The sequence below is a fragment of the Labrus bergylta genome, chromosome 13 (genome assembly GCF_963930695.1).
Source record: "Labrus bergylta chromosome 13, fLabBer1.1, whole genome shotgun sequence".
Lineage (NCBI taxonomy): Eukaryota > Metazoa > Chordata > Actinopteri > Labriformes > Labridae > Labrus > Labrus bergylta.
Window position 1 is genome coordinate 29,401,582 of NC_089207.1, and position 18,562 is coordinate 29,420,143.

Sequence of the window (18,562 nt, forward strand, 5' to 3'; positions counted from 1 at the left end):
GAGTAAGTGTCGCAGCAAATGGTTCAACCCTTTTCTACTTGACATTCTGCTCACCTGTCTTCATCCCCCGTGTTCAGAAACCCTGGGACTGATACAGATAAAATTATGTGTTGTTTCTGTCAGTATTTCAATGGGATGAGTTGCTGTGACCCACGCAATCTCATTCTCAAAGAGTATTTCAACTTATGCAGATGAGCTCATCAGAGCTGCCTGCTGAGATGAGACATCTAGGTCTGGAATTGTGTCAATACCAGCACCAAAACAAATGCAAATCAAAATCCAAATTAATGTGTTTTCCCCGAGGAGAAACAGAGTCGTACTTATAGTCAGCTCTCAGTAGATGACAGGGTTCTGTTATCCAGTGCGCATGAAAAACAAGGCGTTCTCAAACCGCTCACCGAGCTGGGGTACAAAAGTCAGCGTCTCCAGATGGAAAAACTAAACTAAACTAAGCAAAGAGAAACAGGAGACTTTCTTTTTTTGATTGTTTTACAGATGAAGGACAGAAAGGATTTCTACATGTGCAAGATCCCATAGCTTAGTGATCTAGCTCCGTAAACATACACCCGTTTAATATTTTCTCATAGACAGTGTCAAGCCGATGTAGCGGACAGGCTTTGAGATTTTTGAAGAAGTATTACTCCAGTCACAGCAACATTTGTGTCCCTGTTTTCTGCTAGAAAGGAGAAGAAGCAGCCTTGTCTCAATAGAAAATTGATAATGTTTGGAAAGAAATATAGAAATAGATGTATTGCAGCGGTAAAGCCCTTAACGTCTGTGGACCATGGCCTTCTGTCCTTACACCTACCCTTTCTGCATTTGAATGACCAGTAAACACTGCACACTGCATATAAAGTGGAGATTTGCACATACACTTCTCTAAATCTCGTTAGGACTTGAGAAAGTGATGTACATTTTTGCCCCTCTGTGAATAAGCCAATGAAATGCTCTGTATTGAACACAAACATCTTCTAACCTTGAAATCTCCTCAGCGAGGATACAGTATTTTTATCCGTTATATTATTCCCTTTCTTGCATTTATTTGTGATAACCTTTAATGCACTGTTTGTTCAATCATTTGCTGCTCCAGTGACCCCCCCCCCCCCCCCCCCCCCCGCAGGGATCATTAAAATTCAATTTTAACTAATCCAAGAATTCAGTGGCAAAAGTCTTTGCTTGTTGCAGCTGAGTGTTGACTTCCCTTCTTCTTCGATCCTTGTCTTGCCATTTGTTGGACATGTTCATGAATATACTACAGTCACAAGTCGACATGAACTGACAGACGCTGTGATGACTTTCATTTGAGGATGAGCATGAGTTATTTATAATATATATGTAAGCATTGAGCAGAAGAAGCCATCTCGTGCTGGGTGCACTAACACACAGTGCCTGATTTTATTGGAGTTTTAAATAGAAATAGCTGTGTAAAATGTGGATTGTGACTTGTTTCTGACGTTCCCCTAAGTAGGATCTAGACTACTGCTAGATAACATGTGCTGGTATACAGTTTACAGCTAACGTTGGCACATACGATAAGTCGCTATTGGCTTCTGTCATCAACACGTCAAAAGCACCTTGTAGACATTAATGCACTTCTCTCACATAAACATTTGACAGCTTGAGCTGCAATTGTCACCACTCAAAAATAATTGCCTTCCATGAGCACAGTGTATACAAATTTAATAAAATACACAACAAGTACAGTAGCTCACATTCACGTGTAAGCTCAGCTTATTTTCACATAAACTGCAGAGAGGACGACAATAAAATTACAAATACATTCTTAAAAAAACTTTTTAGAGGAACCTTCAATGGTTTTTATGAAAAGGGACATTCCCTGTTGCACCACCATTAACAGTTCATAAGACACTTCACTTTTTGTATTTAACGTCACTGATATGTATTTCAGTTGCTTGTGATATTCAAAGAGATGTTCCTTATACACTAAATGGAGACAGAGAGATTCACTGTACAAAAGCAGACGGGACTCATAGCTTAACAGTAGCAATTTCTTCAACAGCCTCACAAAATTGGAGCTTGAAATGTGTAAAATACAGACATCTAAATTGACAGGTACAGTACACCATGGAAACACTTGAAGTCAGGTAAGCATTGATTTTCCCCCCAAACCTTCACAGCAGTCAAGGACACATATTTCACCGAAACACAACAAGTCACAAACGGAAAACTAAAACAAAAACAAATTAAGAAACAGACAAAGCAGATGGTTTTTGGTTATACAATGCGTGTCTGAAATACCTCTCTGGGTGAAAAGAAACGACCTCCTGGTCATTAATCTGTGATATCATCATCACACCTCTGGCAAGTGAGAGTAAGCGGGGGATCATGTGACCTGTCAGTTGCCAGAGTCCCGTGGGTCAAGGGCACAATCTGACCCCCCACACTCCTGGCTGATGACGGAGCTGTGAATGAGGCTGCTTGACAGAGACTTAGGCCTGAGCTCACAGGTCAGGTAGGAGGGCTCCTCCAATTCAGTGTGCAGCGGGGAGCACTGACCATCTGGAGGGCCATAGGCACTGCTGTCTGAGCCCCCGTCCCTCTCCTCTTTGAACTCTTGGCTGGCCAAGTCCAGGGGCAAACTACTCTTGGTGGGACTACTGGATGCAGATGGACTCTCCTGTAGCGGTGGGCTCAGCGCACGCTGCGATTTTAAGTAAGGTTTGACATTGGCCACGAGGATTGTACTGTCCCGCTGCTCCTTTCCAAACGTGCTGAGGGTTTTTCTGCTGCTGCAGCTGATGGTGCCATAAATCTCTGTCTCTACCATGGCATCCATTCCCACAGGGATGAAAAGGTTGGTACGATTATCGGCGCTGTCTGCTTGGCTTCCTACCCGTAACTTTGGCATCCAGCATCTGTCAGAGTGTCCCAGTGCACGACATTCATCGGTACAGTGGACTGATTTGTCTTGCTCTGCAAAAAAGAGTTAAACAGTTGTTATTGGACCCTGCTGGCATTAGAATAAACAGCCCAGAAGAGAATGTAGATGAGGAATGAACAAGAAGAATGAAACACTTCAACAAACAAAACATTCAAGTAGTATTCTTAAGAATCCTACAAATAACTGATCTTCTCTGATAGATGTTCTTAAGTACGATTCACTAATATATTCAAGACCAAATCAGAGCCAGCTGCTCTTTCCCTCTTTTTACAATCTGAAAGAACATCACACAAACACTAGTACAGCCACAACTGTTCATTTTGCCTTTTTGCTGTTCACCTTATAGCGCTGATGAGTAATTAATCCTATCTATGAAATTAAACAGTTTCCCTCTGTCACCCTCCATAACCTGTGTAGGTGTTTCCTGGAAGATATCATCTGGTGCAGAGGAAGTGATGTGTTTTTACATTTCCAGCAGTAGCACTTTGGGTGGAACACACAGGGAAACATCTGTGGGATTTGAATGTCATATTCATCCTTTTTGATTACAAAACTGTTGTTACATTGTCAATAAGGATGACAACTTAATTTTCTGTATATTTTATGAACATGTGTGTGAATTTGGGATAATGTAAAAATGTCTAAACACAACTATAAGGCATCTGGAAAGTTAAGAATCAAGGTGTTATTGAATTGTGAGACCACAATCAGTAGCACAAACAATCATTAATTTGACCTTTAGTCATTTCTCTAATCACTCTGAAGCACTCTTGTTTGGTGTGCTCTCAGCTGCTTATTTACATTTGCGGTCCACTTTGCTTTCCACTTTTCATTTGTGGGTATATATTGTGACCTGCCCTTGCCACAACAGGCTCTTGTTTACTGTAATCAGTCGTCTGCTGTTTCACCTTGCGGGAAACACAACTTCTTTTTGAGATGTGGAAACACAAGAGAGGTAAACATTAGCAAAGGGATATGATTCTTTAAAGGCAGGGTTGGTCATTTTCTAAAACTAGCATGACATCCTCCCCTTTGTGCTCCCTCAAAAGCCACACCCCTCAGCTCATGCTTTGAGTGTGGGCTAGTGAACACAAGTGGTAGAAAACAAGCAGGGAGACATGATTGGTTCATCAGGTTGGTACCTCGTACAGACATTGGTCAATGTTTTTAAATGCTTACAACTGAAACAGATAACAGATTTTCTTCGTTCCTTTTCAGAGAACATGAGTTATTAATTTCTGTCAGGACCTAAAGACAATTTCAACCAAAATCTTACCTTAATTAAAGCCCATATTGTTTAGGTTAGAGACAAGGGTGATTGTGTATGTCATCTGATGCAATAAAAACCTGCATCCTTTTCTTCTCTTCACAGCATATTGTTGACCGACGTAGTTCACTGATTATTTTACGACTGAATCTGCATTTTTGTCAGTTGATGTTGAACACTGAGCCAAACGCCACAGGACTGAACAACATGTGCGAGTGAGTGTGTATTAGTGTCACTCTCAAAAAGTGGAGCAATGCATAAGTATCTATCTTTACACCCTTACTCAGTCTTTTACATTTCACACCACATCCACCCTGGACATGAAGTAAGCACACAGGGAGCGACACATAGAATGGGACAATTTCCATGGTGTTATGATGCAGAAGGTTTCCTTTTTTTCATGTAGCCATTACACTCAGCTAACAAAATTAATTTGACACTGATGCATGCAGTGTATTTTGCATGCAGTGGCATGAAGGGAAATGTCAAACATGTCCTTATAAATTGGGGGTAAATGACAGTTTTCCTTCATTATTCATGTTATACATGAAAGCCAAGCAGCAATGTCATTTGTTAAAGTATAAATTTAATCTTCCTGATGTTCTGACAACTGATTTAACTTTAATATAACAAATATGTTTTCCTTGCTGCCACTGCCTCGGGGTCCTAATGTAATCCTTTACAATAGAAATATAAGCACATGGAAATAAGGCTCCCAGAATGAGTCAGAATTTGGCAAATTTTTTGACAAAAATCACCAAATAGAAGAAATGAAAGAGTGAGCTGGAAAACCAGACCAAAACATAAAGACAACACACAAATCTCTCCTTCCATGAAGGCCTATCTGTTTACCATGACAGTAACATATTCAAAGATAATCTCACATCTCAACACAATCATCCTCTTCTCTCATAAATCAGCCAAAAACACCAAGCTAAACATTAAACCTGTTGTTTCTCTAAATAAACAATCTACTGTATTTCACCCAATCAAAACACAGTACTAAACTCAGCTAATCAACTCTCATAACTTTGGTCTATTAATAAGGCTTCTCTATTAACTCACAAGCCGTTCAGTGATATCAAAGAGTGACTAGCTGTGAATGAGGCACTTGATCTTGTTTTGAAACTTGGCCCTGATGAGGATGAGAATATTAGCCTGGAACAAGGGGAAGCTCCACGAGACGTGATTCTTTCCTAGAAGAGAAGGGGAGATCCTCCTGTTCAAAAGAACAGAACCTTCTTCAGCGCTCACCAGCCTCGGCAAGTTTGCTGGAGGATGCATGAATCCAAGGGGGAGGTTAAAACAAAAGAAGAAGGAAAAAAAACAAGATATCGTCTCTGCTCCTCAGCCCCACAGACATTTGAAGAAGTACAACACAAGCAAGGCAAGTACACACAGCCACTATCACACAGTGCTGCTCCAATCCATGAACACCCACCAAAACACCCACACACACACACACACACACACACACACACACACACACACACACACACACACACACACACACACACACACACACACACACACACACACACACACACACACACACATCTTCCTACTTAGATGAAATGGAAGTGTTAATTATTCCTTGACTGGATGCAGAGATAACACGTCCACAGTGCTGTTCATTTTATTTCCCAACTGTTGCAGATTTAATAAAGCATTCTCACATTAAAGGCAGAGAAGTCGGATTTTCTTTAAAAACAATTGATTCACACAAGAATAATCCCTCACGATCATCACTTCTGACCTTCGAAAAGTAGAACTTTTTTTTACCTGCCCTCTAATTTTATTTTCTTATTTTTCTGTGTTTGGGACATTCTGGGTGGCAAACTTTGGGCCAAAGCTGGGTGTGAGGACAGGAATCTATAAAGAAACATAGCAACTCTGTGCCAGATCGTTAGCATGTGTCCAGGAGGAAGCTACTGGTGTCACTGAGGAGGGGAGAGGGTGCCAACTTTTGCAAAAACAACTTTTTTGGGCTAAAACATGTGCAAAATTGGCCAAATATTATTATTTTTTAAATTCAGTTATCTGCTCAGCATCTCATTCCTACAAATGCGTGCTCCAAGTCATTACTTAGTCTTCATCTAGAGTCCTTGCTCTATTTTAGACAGTTTGAAACAGGTATCTGTTCAGCACTTTGGTCAACAGTGGTTCTTTTATATGTTCTATATAAATACACATTGATTTCACTTGTTTTTGATTGCCTATTCTCTTTATTTGCATTTATATTGGATCATTTGTAAACTTCAGATATTTCATTTTGTAATTTGTGCCAGTCATTTCTTGATATTTTTTGTATCATCTGTGTTTTTAAGTCACACTATTGGCCAGGTTTCCCATGAAAAAGAGGTTAATTTGAAATTTCTATTCTGTTTGTAAACTCACTTGACCTTGGTTTAATGGTTTGAAACTGAATAAGAGTGTAATAATTATTTGATCTTTCATTCAGGCAGTCCAGGTGCCACGTACCCAACAAAAATCACAAGTTTTAAGTATTAAAATCTGTTGTAGCAGTACAGTCTTTTTTTAAATAACTGATTCGTTACTAACGTCAGCACTTTGTTTTTCAGTGTCATAAACGTGGCCTGTTCCCATGTCCACAGAGGCTTACACGGACAACTTTAACCTTGATTTCTGACACAAATTTAATTTCTTAGCTTCATACTTTGATATTCCCCCCTGTCATATTGAATATTGTGCGCAGTACTAATGTTACATTCAAAGCACAAACCGTTCTAGTGCTGTCTTAGCGAGGACTAAGATCAAGAGAAAAAATACACATTTGGGTCCAACATGCATTTTACATCAAAAGGCACAACTAAATGATGGATTTGATTTGGCAAAACCCAAACACAGATCTTGCGTATTATATGTTCTATAAGCTTTGAAGCATCTACACCCAAAGATTTCAGTTCTGGCTTGTGAATTTTTTGTTACTCTGTCGTTCTGCTGGCACATTACAGGAAAGACAAAGATACATGAGGCCAGAACAATAAGCATAAGCAGGGAGAAGCAGGAAGATGCTGAATTCATTTCCATGGTATCTTTTACTGCGGAGAAGGTAGCAGAAGACGCTAATGCAAAGGGATGAATGTGCTAAGAAGGTTCAGAGAAAACACAGGCAGGTATTTTTGTCCTTGTCCTTTTTTTTCTTCGTATGACTCAGAAGCCATTTAAGGATCATGTCTGCATGTTTTTTTTTCTGTAACGTTTAATACTCAAAGCTTAAAGGCTTTTTCCTTTTTTCTCTCACAATCACACCTTGATGATAAAAGCTACAGTATTTCTACAATGAGTGAAAACTATATGACCAGTTAGAATCAAATGAAGGTACCACATTGCTTTAAGTTGCTTTATGATTTATGTATTATTTGAAAAATCAAGATGTATGGGGAGGCGTATGAGGAAGTAAGGGTGCTTTCATCTATTGTGTCTGCCATTGCCTTCCATTTTCATTTCATCACTGAATGAAAACTGCTAAATAATAACTCTAAAATTACAGTTATACAATGGCTTCATATAGTCCACTGCATTTACATAGTCACATAATAGAATCATGACAAAGTGACAAAGTAGCTGTGATCTTATGGTCATCTGTGAAAAAAACAAAGAGACTGCCTGTCCATTATAAATAGAACCAGAGAAAGCCTAGCAACATACCCACCGTGCATCTGGTGTCTGTGAGAGCCAATAAATATTCAGTGTGCATGATAGTGGAAGCTGCATAGGTGCATATATTACCTGTATCAAAGCAGCCGTGAGACCAGAGGGATGGTAAAGGTAAAGACATAAAAGCATTACTACTTAACCCACAAGCTTTTTTGTTGGTGCATTTGGAACAGAAAATTCTGTGGTGGCTCCATTTTGGATAATATCGCTATCGTGTCAGAATCTGCAAAACACTGGCTTTGTTGTTCAATAAATGTACCTGTGTGTGTGTGTGTGTGTTTGTGTGTGTGTGTTTGTATGTGTGTGAGAGAGCGTGAGAGAGAGAGAGAGCAGTGTGTGGGTTGGCGGGTGGTGTTCTGTGTGATCAGGTCTAAGTCTTTGTGCATAATGCAGATCTTTCATCTTGTAGTGAGCAGACAGTGACATCATTAAAGTTCAACTGACCAACCCCGAGAGAGAAAATCGTGAATGTAACTCATTTTGATATTTAACTTTATTTCCCACATGCAAACGGGAAACGCATTAGTGAAAAAAATATGAATATTAAAAGTATGCCCTCACGTCTTTGCATTTCTGTTATCTTATGAATGCAGGTCTATAAATTAACTGACATTCCTGTCAAAGCGAGCACCAGCAGTGCACATGTAAATATTCTGTCTTGCATGTACAAAACATTGCCTTCAATATCTGTCCATTTGATTGGCCTTAGAACTTCCCCTGAATCAAATTCAAGAAATGTGCTGCAAAAGAAAAAAAAATGTGATTGAATTTACACCTCCCACAGAGTCAAGTTTGGTCTGCCATAATTTCTCATAGCACACTGAGGCACAAACACACACACAGCGACACACAAAAGTGAGATGGATAGAGAGGGAGAGAGATTCGCACATCCTACTGGCAGACATGAGAGTGTTTCCATCTCTGCCCTCCTGAGCATGCCTCAAACAAACAGTTCAGAGCAATGTAAATGGTGTGGAAAGTGCTGCATAGGGACCTTATGACCAGAGACATTCTCCTCCAAAGCTCACACAAAGAAACGAGAAACATTACCACTCCACTCAAGGCCCCTATTGTCTTTGATCTAACAAGAGAGACTTGCTTTCATATTTTCAGTTTATGTCCACAATAGCTAAATATATCAGCTCCTATCAGGTCAGCCAGGTTGAACAGACTGACAATCATCTATGATTACACTCCTGGCAGTGCACATCGTTTCAGATTTGTGAAATAAAATTTAACATTTCTATTTTCAGTTGTAAAGCAAAAGCTGCTCTGAAAACAGTGTAACCACGGCAAAACCGATAATAACTGAGAAAACCTTTCCCAGCTAAAGGTGGAAACAGTCTGTCATGTTGAACCAGAAATACCTGTCATTTTGCACCGCAAGTGTCTATCATGCTTTTCTTGTCTCTGTCGTTTTATGCAAGACATGCATGCAGTGAATCTGTGTTCAAATAATGACGTGATCAAAAGAGACACAGACTGGGGTGCACTTTGCCATGCATATGAGTTTGTTTGATGGCAAAGTTAGACAGAAGATGTTTGAACATTTTACCTTCAGCCAATGGGCTCTTTTATCATTTTAAACTACCATCTACCTTCCACTCTGGTGAATTTATGTCATCTTTGCAACACAGCTCAGGCTGTCTGCAATGTAAAGCGCTGCAAAATAACACCACTTTCTTGTAATAGCAGGGTGATTTTACAGGTTTCATGTTTGTCTGTTTTTGCTATAACTAAACGCTGGTGGACCTTTTCTTAATACCAGTGAGCAGTGTGCATGTTTTCAGTCTGTGTTGTATGAAAAATGTCTGGTACAAGAGTCAGATGTAGGCATCTTCAAGATGTCATGAAAAGAGGGCTTCCACTCACCCTGCTCAAAAGGCTGGCCATTAACTGCTGTTGCTTTCATCTTGAGGGCCTCCCTTGCAGACGTGTCGCAGTGTGAGCCTTTATTAGTATCCTGGTCACTATCAGCCTGGTCACTATCACCATGGCCACTGTCTCGGAGGCTTGCTCGTTCTGCATCCTTAAATGTTGAGCTGCAGCAGAATAGAAGGAAGGGGGGGAAACATGACTTACCATTACCTCTGCGTGAGCGCTCCTGTTTGATAGCCACAGTCAGCTGCCTTGATACAAAGATGAAGAAGCTAAATGCACTGGTCAGGAAACTTTTGGAGAGAAGCTCTTACCTTTGAACAAATGGCTGCCTGCTGCCAGTATAATTGGGTTCCGAGGGGAAATTTTCCGTCTAGAAAATGAAAGGAAAATTACATTTTGCATTGTTAAAATTGTCATTCTATGTTCAACATTTAGCTTGAGTCACATATGATTCACAGGAACAGGAAGATAAATGTTCTGACGACCTTTATTATAGCACCTGAAAGATTCCTACAAAAGCAAGAGAGCACCTGCCAGTGATAACTGCATGATAAGAGCAAATCTCCATTGTGACCATATGTGCCTCCTTGGCAAGGCAAAGGAGAAAAGCATTAGCCACTGTCATCAGCTTCCTTTTTCCCCTATCTTGAGAATAATGTGTGTTTGTGTTGATCACACCCACATACCCTAGTGACTGGTGACAGTGCCAGGCCTTGTCATCTGTGTTATCATCTCCAAATGAGACTGTCTGTGCGACTGTCCTATTTATTTACATCGTTTACAACAGATAATTCTGCCGTGTTAAACAGCACTACAAGCCCATGCTGTCAAATTAGCATGTTAGCTGGCGCGTGTATAAAACCCTGCTATCTCTACAAGGCAAGGCTGGACCCTATTAATGGCCTTATCGTGCCAATTTTTGGATGCGGATGGGTGGATCTGGCCCATATTTGTGGGGAGTGAGAAATGCAATTGTGAGGTTATGCTGTGTGCATCTAGCTGTCTGGTGCACATTGGTTCAGTAATGTGATCGGACAAGCTGCTCAAACACCTGTCCAATCCCACATTTCAGGCAGGGTTTTGTTTTCACTCTATAGCAGTGGATCTGGCAGGGTCACAGCAGCCTTGTTCAAGACTCACACTGTTTGCATGTCTAACTGTGAGGACTTTCTCATTATGCACACCACCTGTACCATTTTGCAAAAAAGGAACACTTACTATGGAACATTTTCCAAAAGGATTTTAGTTCCTCAAATGCAGAGAGAAGAAGCTAACACCATTAAAACAAATGAGTGCATTTTAATACCAAGATCCCATATCATGAGGAGAATATTTCACAGTGTCATAACAGGGAAAGAATAAGTGATAATGATTATGTCTGCCCACAGAGACAGACTTTCTCTTTTCAGTAGATTACTTTGCCTTTGTCAGATTTGTATGGTAAAGCAGCGGGTACAGATAAGCCAGAATAAAGGGCAGATAACGAATACAGTGCAGCATCCTCCTTACCTGTATCACTGACATCCTATTCGCTGGAGTGTCTGTGCTAAGCCCGGCAAAGCTGGAGTGGCAGCCTGCCCTGGGGACTGTCAGGCTGTTTGGGGTGGTTTTCAGGTACATGACCTCTGACCTGGGCAGCGTGAGTGGTAGAGGACTCTGGTAGTCAAAACATATTGGTGATGTGATGAGCGAAGGGCTGCTCACCACGTTCATCCGGCTGGCCGAATCTCTCTCCTCCATCTCACTCTGCACCAGCATGATGTCACTCTTGTTGATCCTTTTCTTTTTGCCTTTCCCCACTGGAGGATTGGAGTACTCAGCCATGCGGCAGTTATAATTCCCAGCCTCCTTATCTTGATGCTTGGACTTGACAGCGATGGCGGTCATGACTGCTAAGAGCATGACAGAGATAATGCAGAGGGTAACTATGAGGGGCAGGGATACATCCCAGTGCTGCTGCTCCCCGCCCGCGCTGGAACCCCCTCCTGCTGCCGTCTCTGTGTTCGCCTTAATGATCAGCTTAGCCACGGCAGATAAGGGGGGCTTGCCATGGTCAGTTACCTTCACCACCAGCTCAACCACGGGGGCGACCTCCTCCCATAGAGCATGGGTAGTTCTGACCTCCCCTCCCACTGGATCCATCTCAAACAGGTGGTCGTCATTTCCTTCTGTGATCTCGTAGGTCAGGTGGCCACTCTCTCCGTGGTCATGGTCCACCGCTTTAACCGTGGCTATGATGTATCCAATACCTACGTTTCGAGGCACTGGGATTTCAGCTGTATCATTCAGCAGGATTGGTAAAATGATAACTGGGAGATTGTCGTTGACATCGAGGACATTGACCCTGACTGTGGAAGTACTTTCCATGTGTGGAGATCCTCCATCTTTAGCTAGAACTTTAAACTCAAAGGATTTTGTTTGCTCGTAGTTAAAAGACCTTGAGGCATATATGGCTCCATTGGTGGGGTTAACAGAGACGTACGTGTACACTGAAACATCTCCGATATGTGATGGCAGAATGGAATAAGAGACTGTTCCATTTCGACCCACGTCTGGGTCGTGGGCCAGAACAGAACCCAAATACTCCCCTGGGATGTTGTTCTCAGGCACCTGTAGCATGTACACTGTCTTTGTAAATCGTGGTGCGTTGTCATTCTCATCCAAAATCTTCACAGTAAAAGACTTAGTGTAGTTCAAAGAAGGGATCCCATTATCTCGGGCCACTATTGTTACATTGTACTCATCCTTCATTTCCCTGTCCAGAGGCCTGTCTGTGAGCAGAGTGTAGAAATTATCATTGTTTTCTTGCAGCCTGAAGGGTACGTTTCCCAGCACCCTGCACTGAAGTTGACCATTTCGGCCAGAGTCTTTATCCATCACTCTCACAAGTGCTATGAGAGATTCAGGGGGAGCAGCTTCACTGATGGCTCCCTGCCGCACTGAAACAAAAGTTATTATTGGCGAGTTGTCATTTTTGTCAAGCACTTTTACAGTTATTTTACAGTGGCCTGGTATTGGGTTGGGCCCAAGATCCTTCGCCTGCACATCAAACTCTATGATTGGATTTTCTTCAAAGTCAATTTCTCCCTGGACCTTGATGACGCCTGTATTGGGGTCAATGGAGAATAGATCCTGGATTCTATCAGATGCATATCCAGTAAAGGAATATATCACTTGCCCGTTGCTTCCCTCGTCTTGATCAGTGGCGTTTAAATCTATGAGTACTTTTCCTTGAGGTGAATTCTCTGCGATCTCAATCACATAGGAGGATTTTTCAAAAACTGGGCTGTTGTCATTTGAATCAGTCACTCTGACGTTGATTTGCATGGAGCCTGATCTTGGATACTCCCCTCCATCAATGGCTGTGAGAAGGAGAGTGTGGTGGCTCTGATCCTCCCTATCCAGAGGTCTCTGTACCACCAGCTCTGGATATATAGTCCCATCACCCCTCACTTTTAAATCCAGAGAAAATGTGTTGTAATCATCTCTTGTGACCTGGTATGTCTTTATCCCATTTTCCCCAGAATCTGAGTCATGTGCAATAGTAAGAGGGAAGCGAGTCCCAGCAGCTGCATTTTCAGAAATATCAATATTAACATGATCTGAGGGAAAGCTGGGTGAGTTGTCATTTATGTCCTGTATATCAATCTTGATCATACATATTTCCTTGTCATTGGCAAACACCTCCATGGAGAGCTGACACTTTGGGTTGCGCCTGCATAACGTCTCCCTGTCAATCCTTTGTTTGGTGAAGATAAGTCCACTCTCCGGGTCAACATCCACCAGATGTGGTGCAGAATTCTCCAGCACTCTGAAGTTGGATTTCTTCCCTCGCTCCATAGTCCCATATCCGGCATCTTTTGCTATATTACCTATAACAGTGCCAGGTCCTTGCTCCTCCGGGACGGAATAATTGAGATTTTTCAATGTGAGGGCTTTAACCCACAGCAGAAAGAAAATGGGTACAGAGAGACGCATCCCTTCAACTGGATATGCGGTAGTGGCAGAAAAAAAAAATCCTCGTTGACTTTCAACCTGTTGATTACGGCAAACCAAGAGGACTAAACCCACAGCAGGTTGACGCCGATCCCTCACTAATTGGGTATACAATCGATTTGTGGATCCTTACTGCCTTTTTAATCGGTATTTTAACCTATTTCACATGCCGTTCAGCTATGATGAACTCTTTCTGTAAACAAAGATGACCGCCCGACGACACCTTGTGCATGAATTAAACATCAAATTCAACATAGTGTACTAAAAATGCTTTGTTTTCCCTCACGGCGAGACTTAATGAATAATCGATGACTATAAAGTATTAATATTCCCTCCTGCATCCAAGGTTAAAGCGTTTGAATCTCTCTGGTGAAGGTTAGATCGGAGCACACAAAAGCGCATTGCCCTCATGCGACATCTACACCTAGGCTACAGCAAATACTGACATGCCCGTTCAGAATGCAGCATTGTCCGCTGTTACCATTCACAATGCATTTACTTTTCCTCCTGTGCGGCACACTGTTGCATATGGGCTCTGCTCGTGCAGCACACTCAGCGTGCCCATGCCACAAAGTGGAATAAAAGCGGGATATAGAGCTGTTAATCCTGTCCAACCTTTTGTGTTCCCGTCATTCAAGAGCATCTATAACACGGCTGCGACTTTTGCCCGATGATTGTCCTATAATCAGTCCAGTAATCCCATAATCCAGTCCAATTGGACCCAGCGCTGTTGCATCCTTCATTCGGACAATGCTCGTCTGCACTGTCCCCGTAAACGTTGCCAAAAACGCAAAAAAAGAAAGGTGGAAGATTTCAGAAAATCAAAATTAATCGCTTTTTTTCCTGCGCTCAGTTCTCTCCGCGTCAACTGTTGAAACCTGCTCCCCTCGTAGTGAGATCTGACCGGAATCCTCGCGACGCCTTTCTAACACACTCCAGTGTATTTCTTAGTGCATTTAACATAGTTTCTGATCGTCTTCCAGCAAATGAGTGAACAGTGACAGATCTTGCCTTGGGGGGGTTTTCTCCAATAGGTCTGGCAAGATCGCATGAAGAAGGGCTGTTCTAGTGCTACGTGATTCATTTACTGATGTGCGCGCACAGAGGCAGCAGCATCGGAGGGGTGAAACGTGCTGCTGCTGCTGCTGGATGTTGCTCCTAATACATGTGGATGTGAACTAGGGATTATGAATAGATAGATGAAATGTGCTTGGCTGGGATGTAGTAGAAGCAGTGGGCATTTGACAAGTGGTCATTTTATAAGTGAGAAGTGGATCAGATGGATGAGAAATGTGAAATTAAGGGTGACACATTTCTTAAAGGTTAACTGGGTTCCCTCCCCTCAGAGAGGTGTGTTCAATGAGTATCAATGAAGCCCTCTGGATATTCAGAACTATAAGATTCTTATCAATAATTGAAAACCGTCCCACCTGCTTCCTCTATTGTTCTTTTTATGATTTGTTTTAAGGAAATCCAGCCCCATAGATAAAATAAATAGACAGACTGTGGGTGTTTTCAGGATAATCTCCACAAAGGACATAAGAGAATTACTTGTGCTTGTGAAAAAAAAACAGGCTTATTTCACAGCTCAAATATCACAGCTGTTGGTATAACCTGCCTTCTGCAGCTATAACACTTGCCTTCAATAGCCTATCCGCATCAATCTCATATCTCATATTGAAAAAGATGGACTGACATTTAGTTCACTCAGCATTTCAACAATATGACATTTGCATTTTTATTCTCTCTTGACCAGATCTCAGGGGCGGCGTGGCGATGCAGGTGCCGCGACGAGAGTAATTCAGAGAGGACGCTGTGTCAACACCCGGGCGAGATCAGCACGGCCCGGTTCCTCATTTAATTCCATGTTGCTGAGGATCTAAATCAACCTTGAGTTCTCCCCGAGTTCATTTCAATTGTCTGAAACATGGCTGCTTTCCTCCTCTGGGGAGCATCAACTTTGCCAGGCCAGGGTGCAGCCTGCATAAATTGTCCATTTCTGCAGGTAAGAGATAAGGACAACAAAGGGAAACTAATTATCATTCAGTCTATGTTAAAACCTCGGGAAAGGACCGCTATTGACAATTGTGTCGGCATTGTCACAGTCGTACCATTTAATATGATCTGAACTCTGAATGAGAGGGAGGCTCATATCCATATTAAATAGGCCACATCTCAATGTGTGGCTTCGCCTGCCTTGTTTTTGTGGAAGCTGACGACTTTGTCACGGATAACTTTCTCTAATGAGACCATTGCTCCTGCCTAGGAATGAACCACAGTCTCTGCTGCTTTGTTACCAGTAAAAGGCACACAGATACATCAGTTGACAAATTGATTTTTACTTGAAAGCGCATTATTCTGCAGCTGTAAAATCATACCTGTTGTAATTCCAGAGGTTGAAATGACAAATGGTAATCTATGCTCATTGAGAAATACGCACGATATCTTGGCATCGCTTTCAAGTGACTCGCCTTCCACTCCGCACACAGCCGTGATTAGAGGTGAGATTAAGTTGTTTATCATTCTGTTATTGTGCCCGGTTGTTGGTCGCACCACACCTCAAGCAGCACAACAGAATACTGATGGTGGAGAGTACGGATGGTGATCAACACAAGTTGTTGAATTTTTCAGCGGAGTAAATGCATGAGAGGACAAGTTCTGTTTGGAATGAATATCTCTATGGGACTTTGTGTAAACATGTTCTTTTCACACATAGAGGAACAGGTGCAGGAGGGTTTTTAAAAGACATTTTCTTAATCAGTCACAGAGAAAAATATAAAACGGTTAAATAACAACAAAAAAACTGTAGGATTCTCAAAGTAAACACAAATAAAGGCACTTAATTAACTAATCCTACAACAACCATAAAAGCATTATACTACAACCGAAAACATATATTCTTTTAGTCTTCATGTTCAGAAATCGTGGGTCTTCTACCTTGTTATAATGATCCTTTTCCCAATGTCATCCCTGTGTCATGACTCCTCAGCAGAGTACCCAATTTAAAGGGTCACTTCAGTCATGAGTGACCACACACATGGTTTCTAGACAGACCACTTTCAATCTTTCAAATAATTTCAACTGGTTAAAAAAACATCTCTTTTCATGTGCTCTGTGCATGTTGGTAGACTAAGGCATCTGAAATTGCTGCATGTTAAAGCTGACTCATGTCACATTGGGACAAGTAAGAAAATGTTTTTTTTGTAAACAGATTTATCCAATATACTCTCATTTGGTAATTTTTTATGTTTCTAATTTTACATTTGTTAAATAAAAGTAGTATAGTATACTGTAAGTACTAAATTTTTTACAGAAACAAAAATTGTTGACTTTCTTGGGTTCATACAGACTGTAATAACAAAGATCAAAGTTCACAGTCCCATCTGTGTGTGAGGTTTAGGCAGTAATTATACACTGAGCAAAGTAACAGAAATATTGTGGATCCAGTTATATGATTATGAGCACTTTCACTCTGAAGTAATTTCTATCTTTTTCTATTTTAATTCAGGACAATCCATCTAACATGAACTAAGTGCTGCCTTAACCAATTATCTTTTTTAAATGTGTATGATGATGTAGCATTGAGCTGATATTCTACAGCTGTATCTCAATATATGATATCATAGTGGGAAGTAAAATTGGATACATTATCAGGATTTTATGAATTGTAAGTAACCTCTCTCACTATTTCCTCTACAATTTAAATTGTAGTAGAACTAGTAATCAAGTGTTACACTTAGCTTCCGTATGAAATGTGTTTTATTGTAATTCAGGAGATGGTGCTGACACTGCCGCACTGGGTGACATATGAACATGGGTGCAGTAGTTTATTTTCCCTCAATCCAACTATCCTGCTGCTATTACTTTCATCCAGAGTGTATCCATGTCTGTGCTGAACCAGTCTACATCTGTTGTAGCAACATTTGTTCAAAATAACAATGTGGTGCTGATAACTGCTGAAAGATGTCAGCATTAAATAAACATATTGTTTTTTTTCCTTCACACACATTAACAGCAAATTCCACTCATTCTTTAGGCTCTGCTACTAAGGGCAGAACAGTACTGAGTACAAATAAAATCATGAAAAGAAATAAAGGTGACATGATTTCAAGGATGTAATGATGTTATAAAATATAGTATGTATGCAATAACTAACTAAGTCTAAAGTAAGTTTGTGAAAAGCAAAAAAAACTTGGTTTGTAGGTTAGGAGCTGTTGGGATTTTTAAAATATTGGATGTACGGCAATCAGCCTAGTCGTTTCTTATTATTCATCCTTATCTGGTCTTGTTTGTATCATTTCAATCCTGCACTGACGTTACGGACAATTTGTATCACCCAAAACTGGCAATATGTCAAGAAAACAAACCCTTGTGCGACTGTAACACTAAATATAGCTATAGAAAACAGGTATATATATTTACTAGTTGATGGTTTCTTTACCTTGGACTTTCACGAGTAGCCATTACTCCTGTATCTCTGTAGGTTGACACTTGTCGTGTGGCTCTTCCACTCCTCCACAAACACCTTCGCAGACAGAGCTGCTGGTCCGCCTGTGGATGCAACAAAAGCAGCCTCTCACACATCTCACAAGCCTTGTTATCATGATACATGTTGAATAAATTACTTTTTTGCAACACACCAGCTGTGGATTTGCATGTGAATTCAAATCCTCAAGGGTCAATGTGCCAATTCTGCGAACATTTCAATTGTGCATTAAAACTCCAGAGTTGAACGTTTCTCTCCAGAACGTACAGGTTAAGGAGTTGATTTTTTTTGCATTTGATTTTTTTTAGAAACTCTCTCGGGTTCCAAGAGCTAGGTCAACCTTCTGCCA

General features: G+C 41.1%; 1 protein-coding gene across 2 annotated transcripts; it reads right to left on the minus strand.

Moving 5' to 3' along the window:
* Window positions 1-1,663: 1,663 nt before the first annotated feature.
* On the minus strand, window positions 1,664-14,821 carry LOC109984380 (protocadherin-17). Of its 2 annotated transcripts, none has more exons than XM_020634504.3 (4): window positions 11,436-14,821; window positions 10,043-10,101; window positions 9,723-9,892; window positions 1,664-2,934 (listed from the first exon to the last, which is right to left on the minus strand). In XM_020634504.3, exons 1-4 carry the CDS (start codon window positions 13,707-13,709, stop codon window positions 2,357-2,359), a joined length of 3,081 nt encoding a protein of 1,026 aa, XP_020490160.1. In that variant the 5' UTR covers window positions 13,710-14,821; the 3' UTR covers window positions 1,664-2,356. The 2 variants fall into 2 exon arrangements, with proteins under 2 accessions (XP_020490160.1, XP_020490159.1); XM_020634503.3 differs by having other exon boundaries at window positions 11,241-14,820.
* Window positions 14,822-18,562: the final 3,741 nt, after the last annotated feature.